At 43.3% G+C, this 21,793-nt stretch overlaps 3 protein-coding genes across 5 annotated transcripts in view; 2 read left to right on the forward strand and 1 right to left on the reverse strand.

Annotated features, from left to right (window-relative positions):
- Nucleotides 1–1,075: 1,075 nt before the first annotated feature.
- Nucleotides 1,076–1,811, forward strand: LOC111077887 (putative gustatory receptor 36a). Its single transcript, XM_022372350.2, has 2 exons — nt 1,076–1,597; nt 1,659–1,811. The coding sequence occupies exons 1-2, from the start codon at nt 1,076–1,078 to the stop codon at nt 1,809–1,811; spliced, it is 675 nt and encodes a 224-aa protein (XP_022228042.2).
- A 168-nt stretch (nt 1,812–1,979) lies between these two features.
- LOC111077872 (uncharacterized protein CG31750) lies at nt 1,980–3,328 on the forward strand. The gene is made up of 2 exons (XM_022372331.2): nt 1,980–3,071; nt 3,137–3,328. The coding sequence occupies exons 1-2, from the start codon at nt 1,980–1,982 to the stop codon at nt 3,326–3,328; spliced, it is 1,284 nt and encodes a 427-aa protein (XP_022228023.2).
- A 7,568-nt stretch (nt 3,329–10,896) lies between these two features.
- The window catches only part of LOC111077886, a 123,685-nt gene continuing 112,788 nt past the window's right edge, over nt 10,897–21,793 (reverse strand). For 2 of the 3 annotated variants that reach the window (XM_041596354.1, XM_041596353.1), the window contains exons 3-6: nt 18,509–18,717; nt 14,513–14,648; nt 11,642–11,907; nt 10,897–11,567 (exon numbers count right to left, since the gene is read on the reverse strand). In XM_041596354.1, the coding sequence (XP_041452288.1) occupies nt 11,031–11,567; nt 11,642–11,907; nt 14,513–14,648; nt 18,509–18,717 (1,148 nt within the window). In that variant the 3' untranslated portion in view covers nt 10,897–11,030. The remainder of the gene's footprint in view (nt 11,568–11,641; nt 11,908–14,512; nt 14,649–18,508; nt 18,718–21,793) is intronic. The other variant, XM_041596355.1, reaches the window with a different exon arrangement.

Consider the following 21,793-nt stretch of genomic DNA (forward strand, 5'->3'; position numbering starts at 1 on the left):
AATGACGCATCCACCCATTAGAGAGGGAAGGAGAAGGTGTTTGCCTTGAGGTGATACATTTCAGTAATGGATTTACCAAAATTGATTACTAATTGGCAAACGCAATTGAATTTAAATTTATTTCAGCGAAGAGGTGTTAAATATTGCCAAAGCACAAGTCCCTGGATGTGTTGTACGGAAAGTTCTGCTGGAAACTTTGTTACTGGAGGTGTTCAATTATGCTTTTAGGAAGTTCACCGTCTACACGTTATTATCTTCTCACTGAAGTTTGTAAGCCTGGAAGCATATCAATTAATTTCTGAATGTCCCACTTAAATTATACGAAAGACGAGCCCTAAACGATGCCAAGATATGGCAGCATAAAATATTAAATCGAAGAGTTAATTCCCTTGATTAATTCCCGTTACATGCCCTTGACTAAAAATATAACTCTGGACTAGAGAGAAACGAGGGGAAACGTTGTGAGTCGCTGCAGTGGCCGCGACTCTACTTTTCTACCCGAACTCAGGACAGACAAAGCTATATCAACTCGGCTATTGATGCTGATCAAGAATATATATACTTTATGGGGTCCGGAGCCTTTTCCTTCTGTGCGTTACACACATCCACTTCTACCACAAACCTAATGTACCCCTTAAATCTTCGGGTACGGGTATAAAAAAGGTTGAATATAGAATGTTTGAGTTCACAAAATTTGTCCTCTACACAATAATCTGCGAATCACACTGAATGTCAGCACCACATGACCCCTGCGAAGCTTTCTTTATTAATCTTGATACTTATCCCAACTTCCTATCTAATCGAAAATCTTCTCGTGGATCAGCACATTAGGCTCATTACAATCAGGATATTGATTATTGCTTTTTCGTTTGTTGCTTGGAGCAGCATAGAGTTCACTTTCAGTTTGCCAAAATGGTTGATTGGGATAGTCTCGTCCTGAAGAGTATGTATTACTATGGCCATTTAATAGGCCTTAGTAACTTTGAGTTCGATTGGAAAACGGGTCGCGCGTACTGCACCAAACGTCAGTCACCTGGACACTGGAATGTTATTTGGACAGTTTCTAATCTACTCTATGACAGCAGTTCTCAATTTTGCCGTTAGCCAGCACTACCTCGTTATGCTCTTCCTCCGGGCCCGGTACCAGCTGCTCAATCGTGAGCTCCGTCAAGTGATTGACGAGTCGATGGGACTCAGCCACAGACCGCCGCGAAGAGGAGTCTTCATCTGCAAGTGCTGTTGCCTGGCCGACAGGGTAGAGGCGATAGCAAGTCTCCAAGGGAAATTGCAGTCGATGGTCGTTAAACTTGGGCAGCTGTACGCCATTCAGGGTATGTTGGTCTTCTCGGGATATTACCTCTCCTCGGTGGGCACCGGCTACCTCGCGTACACCATGGTCAAGCATGGAATCGATGATCTTGGCATAACCGTCAGAGGACTAGTTCTGATTCTTTTTTGGTGCCTTTTCTACTACATGGATACCTTCCTCAATCTGTTTGTCATGCTGTATGTGCTGGAGGAGCACAAGGAGACGGTGCACTTGATGGAGAAGCGAACCCTATTCGCCTCGGGACTGGATGTACGCCTGGAAGAAGCTGTAGGTACATACAATGGGCTAGGTCTGGCTCTAATAATTCTGTTGGTTAATTCCTCTCCAGTTCGAGAGCCTGCAGTTGCAGCTAGTACGGAACCCACTGCAGCTAACTGTCATGAATGTGTTTCCCATCAGCCGCAGCTCTACCACTGCCATGGTCAGCTCCATACTGACCAACTGTATATTTCTTATTCAATATGATATGGAGTACTTTTAATGGAATTCGGTCGTTAAATAAACTGCCCCTTTCCCACACTCGAATTGAGGGTAATTTCAAGTGAATGGGGGACTTATTTTTGTGCCCAACCACTTCAATTAATCCCACCAACCCTTCGAGAGTAATTCCGTTGGGCCCGACAGTCTGCTGCAGTTAGTCCATCAGAGAATGCCAGGAGAGGGACACTGGGGCAGAAGCGCCAAATGGCAGACACGGCTGCTTCGATGGACTGTGCTGGGCATCGGCTGGACCCTGTATCTCTTCTGTCGCGGCTGTGTGATTGGACAGATGAAATACGATCCCGCACGGGGGCAGATGATCATTCGGGCGCGCGGACTCTTAGCCAAACGCATTGCACTGCTCATTAAGCTGGCTGTACTCTTGTCAGACTACTTTGGCGCTTTCTATATATTGGGGGCCATTTTACCACTTCTGCCGGAGATCGACGATCACAAGCGGAACGGCAGGCGGATATTCGAGAGCCTGGTGACTTTGGTGGGCATGGTGCTGGCCTACTGGAACATCGGGCTTCTGCTCTACTGGCTGAGCAGCCTCCGCTACAATCGATCCATTGTCCGGGTGGTCAATGAGGTCATCCGGCTGCACGCCCTCATTGACCGCTGCTTCGGGCCACTCCTCGTGGCTGAGCTGCACATTCTGGTCGTGTTCGTGGCCGAGCTGCACATGACTGTCCTGCACCTCTTCAACTGCCTTCGTATCGAAATGTTTCTGTTCCTGTACAATATCGTTCTGCTGGAGGTCTTCTTCTGTGCCTACATGGCCTACCAGATGCTCCTGCTCTCCTGGCTCTCCAGCTTCAGTCTCTTCCTGCATCGCTATCGACTGCAGGGAACATCCGCTCGCGGGCAGCGCACCAAGCTCCTGCGCCTGTTCCGCCTGTACGCGCGGGTAAGCAATGGACACCAGGCGATTATGCAACTGTGGCTTCCGGTGGCCAGTATGCTCTTTTCCAGCATCGTTATTATGGTCGTCGATTGTGCCACCATCGTCAACTGCATTCTGTTCAAGCACAACCTGGACATGAGGCAGAAATGGGATGAGATCTTCAGTCATCTGGGTGCCTGTCTCTCTCCACTGCTGCGAATGCTTCTCCTGGGCCTGTGCAACGACTCTCTGACTCGGCTGGAGAACCTGCTGAGTCTCCAGCTGCTGGGCACCGATTTGGGACATCACCAACTCGAAGGCGACTACAGGAAGGACTCTGAGCAGGAAGGCTTTGTCAGGCATTTGAGGAATCTGGTAATGCTTTTTTTGGACTTAAAAATCTATTCACTTTTAACACATTCATTCATTATTGGTCCCAGCAAATCTGTTTCGATCTGCAGACGCGTGCCCAGCCCATTAGAAACCACATCATGAGCGTGAATCAGATATGCGGCTGTCCTTTCTTCCTGGATTTCTTCTTTTGTACCCTAATCAACTCCTTCAGCTGTGTGCAGTATGTCTTGAGTTTGGGCCCACAGTCGGAGAACTTCCAGGGTTTCTTTTCGTCGTAAATTGAGAATTTTCGAGGAATTGTTTTCTTTTGTCGAAAATTGAATTATTTATTTAATTATAAATATGAAGGTTAGCCAACGAAAAATTTATGGAGCACTAGCTGCCAGGGCTTTCGGCTCTTTGCCCGAAAATGTAATTAAAATAAATAAATAAATAAAGGTTGAATTGCAGAACTCCAGGCTTAAAAATATTTTTAAATAAAACTCAACAAAAATCAGCTTCAATTCCTAAATCAATAAGTTCCAGAACAATTACAGAGTTAAAGAACAGTATCTGATATCAGTAGAAATTAAAATTGTGTATAAAATGTTATTTTAATTCGCCTCAAATTGCATTTGAGCAGAACGAAGTAAATTTAAATTGAAATTGATTTGTTTGGTTTGGTTTTTCGAATCGACTTTAATAAAATTATTAAATGACACAACGAAGAAAATTACAAATAAAATGGATTTAATTTGCTCGCCATTTAATGTGGGATGCCAGAGAAAGTTTCGCATTTTGCAGGTCCTTTTTTTCCAATTTTGTTTGTTTTCGGGGTCCAGGCAGTGCGTTTGAGTTTGAGCACCGGCCAGCGCACATAAATTTCAATTAACATAAATTTAATGCCAGGCAAACAAAGTTGGCCAACAAACTCGACGACCACACATACACATCCAGCATTCGGCTTGGGCTTGGGCTTGGCAGCATTTTCATTTTCAATTATTGTCTGCTGCAGAAAAGTTTTTCTTTTTGCCCACTCCGACTGCACTTTTCCGCCCAACCTAATGCACTTGACTCTGAATTGGCAGGGTGGCGGGCGCCCCGGGGTCTGGACTGTACTGGCAGGGATGCGACTTTAAGCCGCATATAGCAAATGGTCGGAGGCAAAGTAAATTGCTGAAAGGCGCTTATGCAAAGCGATCAAAATGCGAGGCGACACTCACTACTGCGAACAGAATAGAAAAGAACGGAATGGGAGCTGGAAAGGGAACTGGAACGGAAACAGAAATGGGAGAAGGAGTCGAACAGACACGGACAAATCCCAACCCGAAGGCCATAAAACCAATTTGAAATTGTTATTTTAAGCGAAAGTAAATCGCCAAGAAAGGGTTGACGTTGCCTCTGCACGGGGAAAGGGGAAAAGTAGCCGAGAGTCGTAAAAAATCAAATATCGGTTGAGTTTGCTGCTGCCTCAAATCGGAATCAGCCATTTGTGGCAAGATAAGGATAAGGGGTCGAAAATCTTTCTTGCCCCCATCCACATTGTTTGGATATATGAAAATTGCCACAACACATTCCGAATGCCACTCCCCCCTGCTTTTTGCGAAATGCCATAAAATGTCCAGGTAACGAAATGTATTTTCTGATGAAATCAGCAAAAGCCGAGGATGCCTTAGTCCGAGCTGAAAATCTTTAGGAGCTAATAAAATTGGCCAACATAATGGAAAGGGGAGCAACGAACGGGGTGCACGAGTCTCGATAAAATGTAAATCGGCTGAAAGATTCAACACGAACAGATTTAGATTTAGGACAGTCCCAACTCTCAGACTGTTGAATGGGATGGTACAAATCTGTGCTGATATTGGATAGATAGTTGAAGGAAATAGCACAAAAATCTTTAACTAATTTCCATAAATTCACTGCAATTGGGATAATGAGTGGATGTCTTGGCACTGTCACGAATTGAACTTCGAGCCGTCAGCTGCTATGCAGCTGTGCTGACATTTCCACCAACACGTAGCTGCAATGACATGAAATCATTTTCGTTTACCATTTCCACGCTCAAAATGCCTTTTATTTAGGCAGGATCCGTGGTCCTTCTATGGCCTGGGCTGTGGTGCTTGCGTGCCAGTAATTCTACAAATGTTGTCCAGAATCTATATAATTTACGGCTGCCGGCAGTGCCGAATGATGTGCTAGAAATGGCAGGCACACCAGACAGCACAGAGCCAAAAAGAATCCAAAACAGAGACTGGCCGACTGGCTGGCTGGCTGGCAGGCAGGCAGCAATTTTTTATTTATTTTTATGAGTAATTCTGTTACTTGCCACGCATTTTTATTGCACTACGAGAATTATGATTGTGGCCATTGGACTGCCGGCTCCTTCTATGTTTATTTATGCTTTGTCCTCTGGTTTCCTTCCATCTACAGCAGACCCTCGGAACGGGTGGGGACTACAGGACAAATCCTCGTTTGGGCGGAAGCTTAAATGGGGCGTTGTTAATGGGTGTTTAGGGGGAAATTCTTCAAAGATAAACATCTGTGGAAAAACAGACGAAACGATTAAATGAAAATTTAAATCTCTTCTTCGACTCATCAAAATAAATATCAAAATTTGTAGCAGAATTTTGATATTTGATTGCATTACATTTGGGCTCCAATGCATCGAACAATCCGCCCCTGAAGATGCGTAAAAAAGCAAAAGAAGCAACCAAAATAAACAAAAGGCAATGCAATTACGTGACAGTGGCAAGGACAATGCCCGATGCCAACTCATCCAACAAAGGCAGCAATGGAATAGAATGGAAGGAGCAGTGGCAGTGGCAGTGCCAGTGCCAACAGCAGTGTGGCAGCTCCGTCAGTTGAAGTGGCACGTAATCTAGCAATGGGGCGTGGCCAATGGACAGTGGCAGACACTTTTATTGCAAATCATTTCAAATGCTGCAAATGATAACAACAAAACAAAACGGGAGGGAACGGAACGGAGCGGAGCGGAACGGGGACGAGAGCAAATGGCGTCGTGCAAGCAGACATGACATTCTGTGAATGGATGCCCCATGCCGCCATGCCCCCATGCCACATGCCACATCTCATCGTACTGTTGCGTTGCCTTTTCGCCACTGTCTGTTGTCTGCTGTCTGCTGCATGGAAATCGATTCAAGGTGCAATCATGTCTGTCAGTCTGTCTGTTTGTGATAATTCAAGCGAATCAGGTAATGGATAAACAATGTGGACAGCTATGGAAAAGATTGCAGATGGTGTGCAGCAGAATGAGAAAAGGTGAATGTCAAGCAAAGAATATTCACTTCCACAGATGAGCATAGCTGGAATTTCGATGGATTCTAAGTGAATTAAAAGGGAATGGAATTCAATCCTGGAAAAAATAGCTGCTATCATCGGAGACTCTACATCGGGGACCTACTCCTACTTGGGTGCAGTACAATAAATAAACCTGTAGGTAAACCTTAAAAATTCACAACTGATATACCCCCTTTTACTGATCTGAAGTTCGGCTCCTAAAAACAAAAACGAAAAACAATCCTTAATAGCTCACAGAATGCACACTCATTCCAATTGAACGAGCTCAATTAAACTTTTGGGCATATCGCCATCAGTTTTAAACAGCTTACCCTCCCCCGCCCCTACAACCCACTTGAGCAACTTTCCGCCCCTAGATTTGGATGAACAGTTTAACTTATCATTTGGCAGGGAAGTGCCAGCACAGAACAGAGCAGAGGGCAGAGGGCAGAGAGAGTGGGTCCGGATGAGGATGAGGCAATCAAAAAGTTTACCTGTGCCGCAAATTGATGCCTTCTTATCTGTGCGAAATCAAACATGAAACTTTTAAGCCTCACACAATTGAGCTTAATATGCTGAAGGTATATCCCAGATACAGATGCCACATGAAGGTGGGTGACTGTCAACACATTTTCCTGGAAAACCCATACACACAGCTTAAGTGGAACGCGAATTATGGCTGCCGAAAAGCAGAGACTTAGCCCCCAACTTGCACTGAGAGCTGCCTCTATTAGTTCTGCCTCAAATGAATGCGAAAAAATCCCTGGCAAATCTGGCTGTTGTTTTCATTAGAAGACAAATCTGATTTATGTGACATTTGATAGCTGCCCGACCAGGAAGACTGTTCCCCGCCCTGTCACAGGTGGGAGGACTCGTCTTGGGCTGCTCATTTGTGGCCATTTGTTGGCTGGCAAATAAATCTGTAGACTCATCTCTGGTCATCCCTCGGTGTGTCCTTTTATCCCTGGCACTTATAATTTGTTTGGCTTTGTCCTCGGTATTTATCAAATGTTCTTATTTCGTTGGCAGCTTATTAGTGAAGTCCAGCGCCCAGTCCTCTGTCCCTCCTTGTGCTATCCGCAGCTAAGGTGCCGACTTAGGGATAAGTCTGCAGATATTTTGTATTTATTTTTTGTTGCTATTATTTTGTTGGCTTGTGGATTGTTGTGGCATGTGCTTGTACTTTGCCAGAGGATGAGCAGGACTGAAGAAAAAAGTGGCACTGTGGGGATTCTCTATGGGACTAAAGTTTTCTCTGATTGGTACTAGGATCTGTATGAACAGATACATATGAGCTTAAGTCAGCACTGTTTTTCTCTGATATGTAACACTTATGATTTTCCGAGCATATCAATCTCTCAAGTCCTTGTTCTCGATTAAGGATGAGAGGCAGAACCTGAATATTCACACCTCTTTATACTTTCTCCCACATATGCCGGCAGTATCTGTTCTGTGCACTGCTTAAGTTCTTCTTTTGGCATTGCCCTTTTTTTGTTACTGCTTCGTTTTTTTTTACTGCTAAACGTTTTGGCTTCGGTTTGGGTCTCTGCTACCATTTTTGTTGTTGTTGTTGTCGTCGAAGGTTGTTGTCACGTTCGCTTGGAACATTTTCACGTATTTGAAATATTTTCTTTAAATTACCCAATTTTCTTTGTGTTGCATCTAGCTAGAGAATAAAATAAAAAATAAAAATAAACAGAAATACACAGAAAGTATCGTTCTGTAGCTGGTCAGGTCAGGTTATCTTGCTGGCTTTTTCATATAATTGAAGCTGGTTTAATGTCGGAAAAATAGCAATTTCATTCGGAGGAGATTTATGTGGGAGATTTTCAAGTCAGCAACTGAAAATTGTTCGAAAAGACAAACTTAAAGAAGAGTTATAAAAAGGCCTGAATGAAGATATAAAATAATACAATGGATTGAATAATAACAGATTTTGCACATATATTAATTGGGTTATCAAATTTTATTAACTCCTAGAAATTTCAATGGTCAAACAAAAATATATCAGAGCGGAGAAACAATTTTAGAATATTCGAACTTCATCAATTTCTCATTAAATACCACTGCCCGATATGGAATGATATGATCAAGTAAAAGTTTTCATAGAAAATGAGTATAAATACAAAAACTGCAGATTGTAATTTGATTTTGAAACAAGTATGTTTTATTAATGAATTTCCACGATTCACCCTCACAATTCTTTCGTTCTGGCTTGGATCGCTCGGGGCGCACATATTCAATGAGGCTTAGAGATATTTACAGAGTTATAGAGACGTCCGAGGCCGAGGCCGAGTCCGATCCACTCGCTGGCAGCTAAATTCAGTTGAAATTACATTATGGCATTTGATTCGAGTTGAGTTTTGTAAATAATTCGTATCTGTTTATGTTGCAGCAGCGTTCTTAGGTTTGAATTGTTTACTGATTCACATAGATTTTTATCGTATAGATTCGAATGCATTTTTTGGATTTTCGTTAATTCATTTTTTTCTCTTGGCTTTTTTTATATATTTTATACATCTAAAAGTTGTTATTTAAATACACAAATAATTTACACTTACAATTAGCACACACTTATATTTTTTTTTCCTTTTCATTTTAATCTTTATGCCATTTATATAGTTTTTTTTTATAGTACTTTTTTTGCTGTAGTTTTATTTTTTCATTTTTAGTAATTTTTATTTTAATTGCAGTTAATGGCTTCGATATTAAATAAGACTTAAAAAACAGTTACAGTTGACAACAATGCAGATTTATATATCTTAATGTGTGTGAGTGTATATATGTATGTATGTATGTATTTAAATGTAGATCTATGTCCGACTTAAATAGCCATTCACACGCAAACGCTCACACATTCACAATGCACTGCAATTCATTTGAATTCATATTTAAATTTATTGTTAATTTCTCGTTTGCTTACTTTTAAAATTGGCGCTTGGTTTTTGTTGTATTCTCGCTTTTGCTGCCATTGACATCTTAATACTAATTTAGTTAGCTCATAATCATATTTACACACCGAATTGATTGACATCAAAGTGGGAAAACAGTGTGGAATCCTTGGACAAAGTTCGTTTCTATTTACACAACATAAACAAAAAATCATTTGATTTTGTTTTTCGCTCGATTGATTCGATTTTTTATCACATCTGAATGGATTTCAATTGTGTTATCAAGGCTGCACCCCAATCATTTTGCTATTGTTACAATTTGTTAGTTTTGCTTTCTGCTTTCTGCTTTTTGACCTTTTTGCTATTGTTCCTAACATTTGGCTAACTAAATTGTGTACACTCTCTCTGGATGGTGGCGAAATGGAGCTCGGAATGTTATTAGTTTATACAGAGGAGGATCAAACACACTCACACGCTTAAATACACGGGACACGCACACATTCATGGCATTTATAATGGGGGAAAAGGGCAAAAGTGGAAGATGATGGGAAACTCTCTTCCCTCGCTCTCCATTCGGTTAATACCCATTAAGACTTTGGCAATTCATATAAATGTACGATATGTTTTTGTTAAGTTTTAAGACTTTTTCCAACAGTCACCAAGTTATCTAAATTTCTAAATTTGATTAGTTTTTCTTTTCTCTCTTTTTCCATTCATTTATATTCAATTTTGCTTGCTTTTAAAATTAGGTGCTTTTTTGGTTTGATTTTTTGTGTGTTTTATATTTAAAATTTGCCTTGTTATTTAATTACAGTTTTCTATTATTTCATACGTGCTTTAAAAAAAAAACCAAGACTTCAAATTGAAAGTAGAAATATTTGTGTTTTCTCTCAGAATGAATTTCTAGTGGCCTTAAGTACAGTGCGTTGCAAAACTATAGAAAAAGTAGACACACTGTCGAATCGATTGACCAATCGAATAGGTACTAGCAAATAAGCTTCAAATAAGAAGTAAGCTTTTGTGAGCTTTAATCAAAGTCGTAACACAACATCATCCTATAGTTTCGCTACGCACTGTACACCACCAGTCGCTTAATCCAATCTTTGTTTTCGCTTGAAATGCTCCGTAATCAGTTATCGTCACTAAGCTGACATATCCTTACATATATTTTCCTATATATTTATTTATTAAACTCGTAATTTGCCGTGACGAACTTTGGTTGGAGGATTCATCTGCTCTGCTCGTTAATGATGATAATTATCTTAATGATATTTTTATATTTCTGTTGATTTAGTTTATCTACTGTTTTATTTTTTGTTTTTCATTTTTCGACTCTTCCGTGTGTGTGTGTGTGAGTGAGCTTAAAAGGTAATAACATACAATACAATTACATAAATATATATATATTCATATTAAACATTTACTATTTACATTGGGGTTTTACTTCGATTTGGGGGCTTAACATTTTCCGCTGTGGATCGGCTAAAACACATTCGCCTGGCTTTACATACAATTTCGTACAATTATGTTTTAAGTAATTTTAAATTTAAATTTAATTTATGTGCTAGATATTTTCTGTTTCACTTTTTACAAATTAAATTCATGAAAGCTTTTTTGTTAACGGCATAAATAAATAAGCTGCATTAGGTTTTCTCTGTTTCCTTTTTTTGTGTGTTTCCTTTTTTTTTTTTTGATTTTCTCTTTAATGTTGAGTTTTTTCTCAGTTTATTTTATTTTTGTATTTTATGCAAAGCGAAGACGGAAAAATCGGTGAAAAAGGTGTCAGAGGGCGAGGGAACCCCCCTTAATGCAGCTACCGTGCAGTCACCATCATTCCCCGCTGCTGCTGCTGCTGCTGCTGCTGCTGCGTCGTCGAGCTTTGGCTCGCGTTCCTCTCCAACTCCGCCAGCAACTCACTCAACAAAAGCTCCGCCTCTCCTCCGTCCATTTCAGCAGTTACTCTCACACTCTTATTCAAGTTTTTATCATTCTCTTGCTCCTTCTCATCGTCTTGATGATCTTTATTTTTCGACTGGCTTGGCCGAGCGACAGAGATGCCACCCCCACCCGCCAGGGCTGTCACCGCGGCCAGGGCCAGCAGGAGCAGGGCACTGGGCGCACGGACCAACAGGAGCGAGTCCGATTTGCTGGCTGCATTTGTTTGAATGAAAAGCGATAAGATTTTGGTAACAAATAATTCCCGGTATGACATACCTTGGACGGGATCGGCGCGTGAGTTGCTGGCGTAGACGGTTTCGCGCGACTCGAGGACGGGCGCCTTCTGCGGGCGATCGCCCTCGACGGACTCCTCGTTGCTGCGCCAATACAATGTCGACAGCGAGGCCACGCACTGCAATAGTCAACGAAAAGTTAAAGTTAGTCACTCTCCAAAGTAGGGTTGGGCGTCCGTTCGGCGGGACTCACCTTCAACTTCATGTCGCCGTTGCGGAAATGCTTCTGCTCCACCCGAAACTGGAGACCCAGAACGGAGGTCTCCAGACCCTCGCGTCCGGACACGATGGTGTCGTATTTGCGCAGCTTCTGCGGTTCGGCGGCCTCTCCGTTGACGAACCACGACAGATCCACGGCCGGCTTGGAGCGTCCGGCCGTGCAGTTGATGCGCACCCAGTCGCCAATCTGGTAGCGGGGCCGCCCACCACTTATCTTCGGTGGGCCCTGGTCCGGCAGAGCTGCAAGGCAAACAACAAGTCAGGCATCAGTTTGGGGGCAAGAGAGATAGAGAGAGACAGAGAGAGGGAGCTGCTAACGAAGTTGGGCAAAGCTAAATTTCATTTACAGCCGCAGACATTTGGCGGGGGCCAGCTACATAGCACGGAGCATGCAGTGTTGTGCGGGTTTTAGAATTTCGTAATAAACCTAAGCCCGGACGACCACCACAACAGCAGCCACCAGAGCAGAGCAGAGCAGAGCAGTGGAGGGGAGTGGAGTGGAGGGTACAACAAAGTCAGCGAAGCGCAGCCGGAAATTCAATAAAAGTTCCAGCCGCTGATGCACTGACGGACGTCTGATAAAATTGCGAACAAAAAAATAAAGCGAATTACAAAAAAAAGGGAATGAAATGTGCCAAGTGGAATTTGCAATACTCTAACTGAAGTCACATTGAATGCTTCAGAAGAAAAGTGCCCCTAACGTCCGTACTGTCCCTACTGGAATGGAGTTTTACAATCAGAGTTGAGCCGAATAATATTCTGAACCAAGTCTCACCATTCGCCATTGAGGTCTTTCGGTAGCTCCTTTGCGAATCCGCATCTCCCATAGCTAGGTTTATCCATTGATATTTGCATAGCTCCATCTGAAACTCCCTTTAAAATCCCACTAGCCCACCGCCTATTGGTAGATTTGAAACTCCTTTCAAAGAACCCCATCATGCAGTTAGTGTACCCATCAGTAAGAATCTATTGGTTCCTGTGGGATCCGCGCTGGATCCAAGCTGGACTCTGCAAACGGAAACGGAAATGGTTTTGCTTTGCTGTTTTTGTTGTTGTTAGCCAAAGGGCTTCGAAAAAAAACCATCTGGGAGCTGTGCGGCATATGCGTTGGTTTCGTTGTTGAAGCTTTTAAAAACTTTGATTGAAAGCCAAACAGAACCAGAGTCCGGGACCACAGTATGAGCAGCAGCAGCAGCAACAAAAAGCCAGAAAAACAGCAAAACAAAAGCACAGCAAAAGCCCCTCCGTTAGAACAAAAGACACATGACGACGAGGGCTAACAATGAAGGAAGACAGCCACAGAGGGGAGCTCTAAAAACCATAGAGAGAGAGAGAGAGAGAGAGAGGAGTCAGAGCAGTTCTCTGGCACGCCCACGCAAAAGTTTTATAATTGAACAAACGAAATGTCAACGCCAGTTCAAAGTGCTCAACGCTCCACGTGTATTAGTTGTATGCTTGGGGGCGGGGTGGCCTCAGCCACTGCCACTGCCACCCTCACACTTTAAAGCTTCCACCAGGATATTTTTGTTTTGTTCTTGCTTTGTTTGCATTTGCCATGGATTGCGTGGCGGCGTCTTCAGCAAATTTTTGGCATTGCCCTGCAGGAAATCTGCTCGAGACGAGACAGAGCTGGACAGACACACGGACCCACGGACCCACGGACAGACAAATTCCAAAATTGAGTTAAACTGTTAAGCTTTGGCAAGTTTTGCCTTGGGGGGGTGGGTTGGCTGGTCGAAGTGGCGAAAGTTCACTAAGCTTGTTTGGCATTAGAAGCTGGGAATCAAATGAAGCCTGTCAAATGCAGCTAAAATGCTTTTTGACTAAGCAAACACAATTCCGATTGAATAAAGCTGATTGGGTCAGGTCAGCCAGCCAACTGTTTGGAATCAGGTGCGCCACTTTGCTAAGCAAAATTAAATTAACACTGGCCAAGGTTAAACCGGAAGCAGAAGCTAGATTTCGTTGCTAACAATTACTAGTTCGCTATTTTAGTTTAAGCTGCAGTTAACGATGAATAAAGTCACAGAGCAGCAGCGCTGTTAGCATCCCAGGTTAACAGTCTGTTACCGCTCCCGTTTACAGCTCACTGCCAACAGCTTACAGCTCACTGCTAGCGCTCTCTAACAGCGCTCTCACGATCCACATGGCTCTGGAACTCCCAGAACGCCTACACCTACAGCACTATACATTATTACTGCAGTGCAGAGGTCTGGTGTATATAAATTAACTCATTCTGGTTACTACTGTAAGCAAATTCCTCAGTAATATCCATACGAATATTTTGAGTAATCCACGCCACTGTGGACTGTACCATGTAAACCCTAACAATGTTAAGTAAAACAGACAGTAAAACTTTAAAGACATTTCAAAGTAAGTGCAGAGGGAGCTGTCCTCCTTGAGCATCGTTCTCTTGTTATCCACTTTTCATGTGGCTACAGCATCAGCCAACACCTTCCACATCAAAGTACTGCGTCGACTGACATTCAATCAACAGGAGCTTAAACACTTAATTTCACTCGCTCTCTCACCGTACTTCTCTCTCTCTCTCTCTCTGTCAGACACAAACATACATCTGCTGTAGCATTAAAGCACAAACACCATTCTGTGACAAGTTTTAAGAGCAAAAGTCAAAGTCGCAGCCAACGTCAGACGCAGTGGTCCGCCCCCACCACAGCCCCGCTGAGCGGCAGCAGCCAGCCGTCAACGCCAAATGGCCGCAATTTCTAATTAGAGTTATAAGTTTTCGCCTGACTTTCAGCAGCTACTACAGAGTATATATAGGGATAGGTATATAGGAGGTGCTGGAGGTACTACTCGTACATATATTTATATATATACTTACACACAACAACCATATCGCCATGTTCGGTGACCGTTTGGAAAGATGGCGCCTCACCGGAAACCTCGCAACGGAAACGTCCCGCCGACTGTAGATTGACGTCGCGCAGCGTAACAATCGCGTCGCTCGAGTTGTGCAACTGCAATTAAAAATGGTAGAGAGAGAGAGAGAGAGAATAGAGAGTGAAATTGCTGAATGATGGCAGTGAGAGAGATGGAAGATGGTTAAAATTAATGTAACGAAAAGTGGGCGAAAAGTTGTTGCAATGCAGCTCGACCCCCACCCCTCTCAATGGCGTTGTCATTGGCAGTTTCAATGGGTAGGGAGTGGGAGCAGGGGCAGGGGCAGGGGCAGGGAGGACATGCAGCCACTTTGGACGTTAATGTAACGTAATTGCTTTTGAAAACTGCCGCAGTTTTTCGCATGTTTTTCATGCCCGCTTCGGCCGCATCTTCTACTTTGTGCTGCCCTCCTTTTGGGTACCCTGTAACAGTCGGTGGAGAGCATTTCCGACCCCATAAAGTATTCCGATTAGCTATTATCAATAGCAATCCAATCCAGTTATTATCGTAACAATCGGACAACTAAATTTCGCATTATTTAATTTCTACCCACCGGAGTAGCGGGTATCTTAGAGTCGTTAAACACCGACTACAGCCTTCTTCGTGTTTGTTTTAAAAATGCCTTTTAAATGTCGGTGCCTGTCCCTTTGCAGCCGCGTCTCATGCCTCACCCCTGCAGCGACCCACTGGCCGAGGGTCAGTGTTGAATGTCTGACCAAAAAAGGGTTAGGCAAATATTTCACTTGAACTTTAAGCCATTAAATCCCGGGTCTACGCCGGTGGGTGTGGGAGATGGTGGAGTTAAGGTGGAACCGGGATCAGTTTCTTGCTGCCGCCTCGTCCCTCGTCCCACGGCCCTTGTCCCTCGGCGTGCTATCTGGCGAAGCAGAAAAGTGCACTTTGTTATCTTTTATTGCGCATTCTTTCGGCCCTCTGCCCACCAACAATCTACCCTCGTCCTTTGCTGTTGTTTTAACCTAATTTATAGTTTACCACACGGACAGAAAACGCAGACAGCGAGCAGCCCAGGTAAACCTCACGTCTAAGCAACACAGCAAACAGCAACAAACTATTCCCCAACTGCAATAAAACAAAACCGAACAACAGAAGCCACAGAAGCAGCAGGTCCTCTTCTGCCCACTGCCCCGTGCCCCCCTCCCGAAGTCACTCAAATCGATTATGCTAAAACAATATCCAGCAAATGGAGCTGAACATACAGACCCCCACACACCCCCTCCCTCACACACACACACACACACTCACGTACATCCGCATCAATTGGTTATCGGTAACTGGCATCTTCTGCCGGCTCCAACATCAAAAAGTTTACCGCTAAGCAGCGAAAAGAACAAACGGGACAGTGGTAGAAGTATTGTGATTAAGTGGCTAAAATTTGTATACTCCGGCAAGGGGAATCTGTACTAGTAACTAGTAACTGTGGAATTTTCATAATTTAAATCTCAACTTAATGGATAGCTAAAGAATGTTGTTTGGTTACGCAGCCAAAGAGTCCGCAGATCATAGTCAGTGGTGCAGCAGTGGAGTCAATATTATTATTATTTATACTGCCCCCTGCTTAACTTTGTCATCTACATATGTACATATGCAGCCTATGCAGCCGTTCTCTTTCGCCTCTTCATCTCGCGCCTTTCTTACTTTTCTTTCCTTTGCTTTGCCATCGCTCTCTCGTAGCGGGCAATTCTGCCCGCCTGCCCTTGAAGTCAGTCTGTACCTAGCACTCACTTCTCGCATATCGTAGACCTGATCTTCAATCCGAACACAGTCTTGAATCGGCCCCGCGTCTTCAATCGACCCCGTCTTGCATCGGTTAATCGACCCATCGTGAACTCCCCATCAAATTTATCTATCATAACATATGTAATGAACTAAACTACAATAAACTGTGAATATATTAACTGAACAATCATCAATAATTCTCTTTAATAACTTCGCAAAACAACGCTACTAAAATGGCTCAGTATCTTAACAAATGTCTTGACTCAATACTCGTAACTAAGGCTTTAAAGTTAAAACTGAATTGAATCCTCAAGACTTCCGACTTTCGTTCAATTTCAATTTAAATTCAGATTATTAAAAATATTATTAAAAAAAGCCCCTATTCTTCTGCTAGCTTTAATAGTCCTAAAGTAATCCTTTCCTAAATCCGCTTCTAGTAGAAATCAAAGGATATTCAAGCCGGAGAACTGTAGATTTTCACTGCTATAGCTGGGAGTGAGTGTCAATCAGCAATTCTGTGGCATCTACTCTTCCCAATTCCCACTGTGCCACAACGGAAATCGTTTTGCGGTAATGTGGTATGTGTTGCTGGTGCTATAACGCGCTTTATGGACACACTCGGTCACGCCCACCAACGCCACCGAAACGCAAAAGCGCAACTTGAAATATTTATTGCACTTAAAGAGGGACGGAGAGATAGACTGGCTGGGAGCGGGGGAAAGAGAGGCACTCACGAACAAAGCGTCACAGGACGGACCGGACGGATGGACGGACGCATTCATGGGAAAACAGATTTCACTTTTTCGGTAGCCGATTAGTGGCAAGGAGAGGGAGCTCGGAATAGAGAGAGAGAGAGAGAGTGGCATGTCGAATGTTGCCATCAACCAGGTCCGATTGTCTGCTCACGTGCTTATCTGCCCTGCCACTGGCTCCCACCCCCACTACCGCGCTACCGCGCTACCAGGCTACTGCAACTATTCCTCCCAGGAAGTGCCATTGGCTCTGCAAAGCGGTGGTGGCATCGGAATCAAAACGGGAACGGGAATGGGAATCGGAGATGGAGCTGGAGCTGGCGGTGGGTTAACCGGCAACGTCTAGTGCATTGTTACGTGCCAAAGTTTTAGTGGCAAAAATAATGGAGCGACGCCATTCTAAGTGCTCTACATCCATCCTTTACAGGCACTCCGCTTCGGCTCGGACTATTAAACAGTTCGATCTGGCAGTTCTGAAACATCCCTTCCCTGCCCCATAAGTATATGCATATATATGTTATATGTATCTACTTTCAAAGTTCTTGGCTGCTTGCAGCTCTCGAAATTTACAACAAAACTCGGTAGGAATTTCCAAAGACAAAGAATATTCAAAGAGTAATAATCTACGAGCTTTTTTGAGTTCACAATTCTTAGTATTTTCCAGTTATTAATATTGGAAAATTTTCAAAAGCGCAATCATAAATTTTCTAGGATAAAATCTGAAATATTTCCTTTAATTTCTGTTTTACCTTTTCAATTTAAACATCATCTATTCTGTATATATTTCCTCTGATTAATCAGCTATCAAAATTATATATGTACATATGGAATTTTAATCATCTTTCGTCGCTCTTTTTCCCACTCAGCACTGCAGTGCACTGGCTGAGGAATGCCTCCCAAAGTCACCTTCACTCACGTGTCTACAGAGATCCCTGACTGAGGTCATTTTTTGTTATCCAACTAATTTTTAGAGGGATGCACAACCGAGTCTTGTAGTTCTTTTGTCTCCCAGTCTGGCTCCGAAGGTAGCGTAGCGCATTGTCTGCTCGGGCAAGGCCTTGCCTAACTTCAGCCCCTGCCCGCACCACCTCACCACACCTCTGCGCACCGCATTCAGTGTAGCGATAAACAATTCGCTATTCTTCGCAAAAACACACTCGCACATGTAGACCATAAAAGGAGAGGAACATAAAAGAGGATTGAGCAGAGGATACACTGGGACATGGGCCTCCCCCCCCACTGCACTGTTGTTTGGGCAGCCACCGCAAAAAGTATGCAGCGTTGTTTGTAATGTTTAGTTTTAGTGCGACACTAACACACTCCCGGACTATTCCAACGTTTCTTTTTTTTTTTGTTTTTGCTGTAGTCCTGCCACCTGACGTTTCTTTTATCCTCTTTCCATCGGTGGTACTGGAACTGTGTGTGTGTGTGTGTGTGTGGATACTTACATCAACTTTAACACCTGGTAGCAGGAAGGTCTGAGCCGGCGGCATATCCCTGGGCACATAGCGATAGAACTCGTTGCCATCCTTATACCATTTCACCGAGTACAGGGCCTCTCCGTCCAGATCGTAGAGGCATTCCAGCTGCGCCGCGGAGCCCTTAATCACGTAATTCGGTATGCGGACCTCGACCAGTCGCAGCCCAGTAATGAAATCTGTAATGCGAAAGAGTGGGGGGACAAGAGTTACAATTTTTTGCTGTTGTTGTGTGGCATTTTTTACAGATGTTTTAAATCATTAATGGGGCTGGGTTCGGAGGGGGAACGGGAACGCGAACGCACTACCATGATTGATTTATGCGGGTGGAAATTTTAATTAATTACAAAAGTTTATTTTTACTATGGCCTGTGTCAACCCTGAGTGATGAGCCCGGCCCTTTAATGTATATTTTATATATAATTTATAAACATCCAACTCTTCCTCTGTTGGCACTTTTAATTTGCAAAAGTGCTGCTAACATAATTACACCTGGAGAAATATGGGGAAAGAATCCCTTTAGTTTCACTCCTTTAACATTGATTGGTAACAGAAAACAGAAAATCCCATTAAATGGATTTATTAAAGAAAACATATGCTTCCGATTATAGCAGATATATTTTTCTAAGTGTATGGCATTTATTATATATACGATTAATAAGTCAATGTGGTGACAGGAATGCGATGTTTTGGTTTTTGCAACATGATTGAGTGTCTGATTTATGTATTATGCTCGCTCGCCCACATCGCTGAGTCTTCTGAGTCTTTTGCCACTCACTGTGGCCACTTGCTCTCCCCATCTCCCATCTCTTTCTTTATCTATAGTTCTCTCTCTCTCTCTCTCTCGCCTCTTCTGGGTGTCCCCTCTTGGGGGCTCGTCTCGACTCTTGTAACATTTTATGGCAAACTTGTTTATTGTCAATATTGACAATGATACAAGCCCACAAAGAGAGTGAAGAGGGAGCAGAAAGAGCGAGATGGATAGACTGTGTTTGAGACACACACACACACACACACACACACCTACTCTCCTTCTGCGTGTCCTACATTATTACAGTGCCTGCGGCTGTCACTCTAGGATGACTGCTCACATGGTTGCCCTTCTCGACTCCCTCCTCCCATTCCGCCTCTTACCAATCGTTGCACATTACAAGTGTAATAAAATGTGAAAGGATATTATTGTATACATAGGCATGCCCCCACACACACACACACACACACACACACACACACATACAACATACAACAGTGTGTGGAAATATTTCAATCTCTCCGACTATAACATATCCTGCGCTCTCTCTCCTCTCATCTCTATGACTTGCAATTGTTGTCGCTCCACTTGAGGCTCAGTTTCGAGTGCAATATCATGACCAAGGCGAGGACAGAACATCTTTGGGGAAACGATGATTTAAGGTATTTTTGCTGTCTGAGCAGACATTTCATGAATGACATTCTTAATGTTGTTCAGTTCAATTATGAAATGGCAATCAAGCCGAGATGGAATCCATTGATTCCATTCTGAACTGAGGGAAAATAAGCCATGAGGCAGATTGCATTTGGGCTACGGCAGAAAAGGAAAGCCTAAAATGTCTAATAAATATCAGTAGAACTTTTAGCATTCGGGAAGGAGAGTTATTAACTTTTGAAGCCAGTCACTGCATCGAAAGAGAGCTCAGGGTGAAGTTGGGCAAACATCAAATCCTCTCTGCCTAATCCTCTTATTAATAAAAGGCTTAATTCTAGGATGAATCATGTTCTGGCTCCCAAATTGCTTTTACCTTTACAATTGGAGTTATTGTTCTTCACAGTAATGTCTAAATTTACAGAGAAAAGCATCCCCAACTTAATCACAATGCAAACCTGCAACACCCCATCCGGACGGCTAATAAACAAGCCTAGCACTGCAAGCCAGAAATTCAAAAACATATGTACAAGGGTTTGCCCACGTATGTACATTTATATACGTATATACATAAGTACCTGTGCATGTACCAGCAGCTCCCATTTGTTGCCATCAGCCCTGCCCTCATCCCTTCGTTGTAAGACACCTTCGAGTAAGAGTAGTTTAGGAAGGCACTTGCAGCAAGTACCTGGCCACAACTTGCCACAAAGTTGCACCAACTGACAGCCAGGCCAGCCAGGGACAGAGAGGGACAGACTTTAATGAGACTGCATGGGTGAAGTTTTTTTTGGGTAAGAACGCACACACACCGACCACTGTGTTGGCCAGCATCCCCGAAAAAATAAAGAAAACTCCACTGCATACAAAAGAAAACGTTGAAAATAAAAGGGGAAAACAAACGGAAAAACTTTCATTTTATTTGGTCTTCAAGTGAATTTAGGTTGCATGCTCTCTGGCGCTCGCACTCATTAATTCTGCTTAAGAGTCGAACTGCAAATAGAACGCCTGAGCGGAAGTAACATCAGAAGTCGCGGCATCAAGAGCCGGCTAAAGAGAAAGGCTATCCGAAATATCACATACTCTTGCTGATCATTGCAGGCCATACACTTTAAAGAGTAAATATCCTTCTTATTTCTCTGAGTTATAGATATACTTAAATGTAAAGCACGTGTCTGTAACATATTTCTGGTTGAATATCTGGTGCAGGCCCCAAATACCCTCTTCAAGGGCATACCAAAGGCAGAAGAGCAGAAAGCAGAGCGCCAACCAGCATCACCGCCAGCGCCAGCGCCAGGAGAAACTTTCTCTTTGGGTAATTTAAGTAACTTTGTCATTTGGGGCGCCTTGACACACTCACACACAAAAGTACATGCACAGCCCGTGCACAGTGTCAACAGGGCAGACAATGGGTGTTGCTGCTGGAGTTGAAGTTCGGGTTTGAGTGGAATTAATATGCTCAGGCTGCGACCTCTGCCAAGTGAAAAATCAATTTCCCTTTTCTTATACACATACACTCACATACGCCCAAGGAAATTCTTTCCTTCTTTCTGCTTCTTCCATCAACTTTTTCCTGAAGTGGTGGGGGGACACAAAAGTTTCCTTTCATACTTCATTGGGGTTAAGTGATTAAATTTGCAAGGGAACCAAAATAATAATAGGAATACGAAGGAAGCATCAGCAGCCAAAGAGTGAGCGTGAAATGGAATGCGAAAAAGAATAAACTTTTGCACATATGACACAAAAATTTATGCAGACACTGTCCCCCGTTCCCCTCCTCTATGTGGGGGGGGTGGTGAAGCATAATTGCTGGCAAGTCGAAACTTTTTGTGGCAAATGATTTGAAGGCAGCACGT

This window comes from Drosophila obscura, unplaced genomic scaffold, assembly GCF_018151105.1.
Source record: "Drosophila obscura isolate BZ-5 IFL unplaced genomic scaffold, ASM1815110v1 contig_14, whole genome shotgun sequence".
In the NCBI taxonomy this organism is placed as follows: domain Eukaryota; kingdom Metazoa; phylum Arthropoda; class Insecta; order Diptera; family Drosophilidae; genus Drosophila; species Drosophila obscura.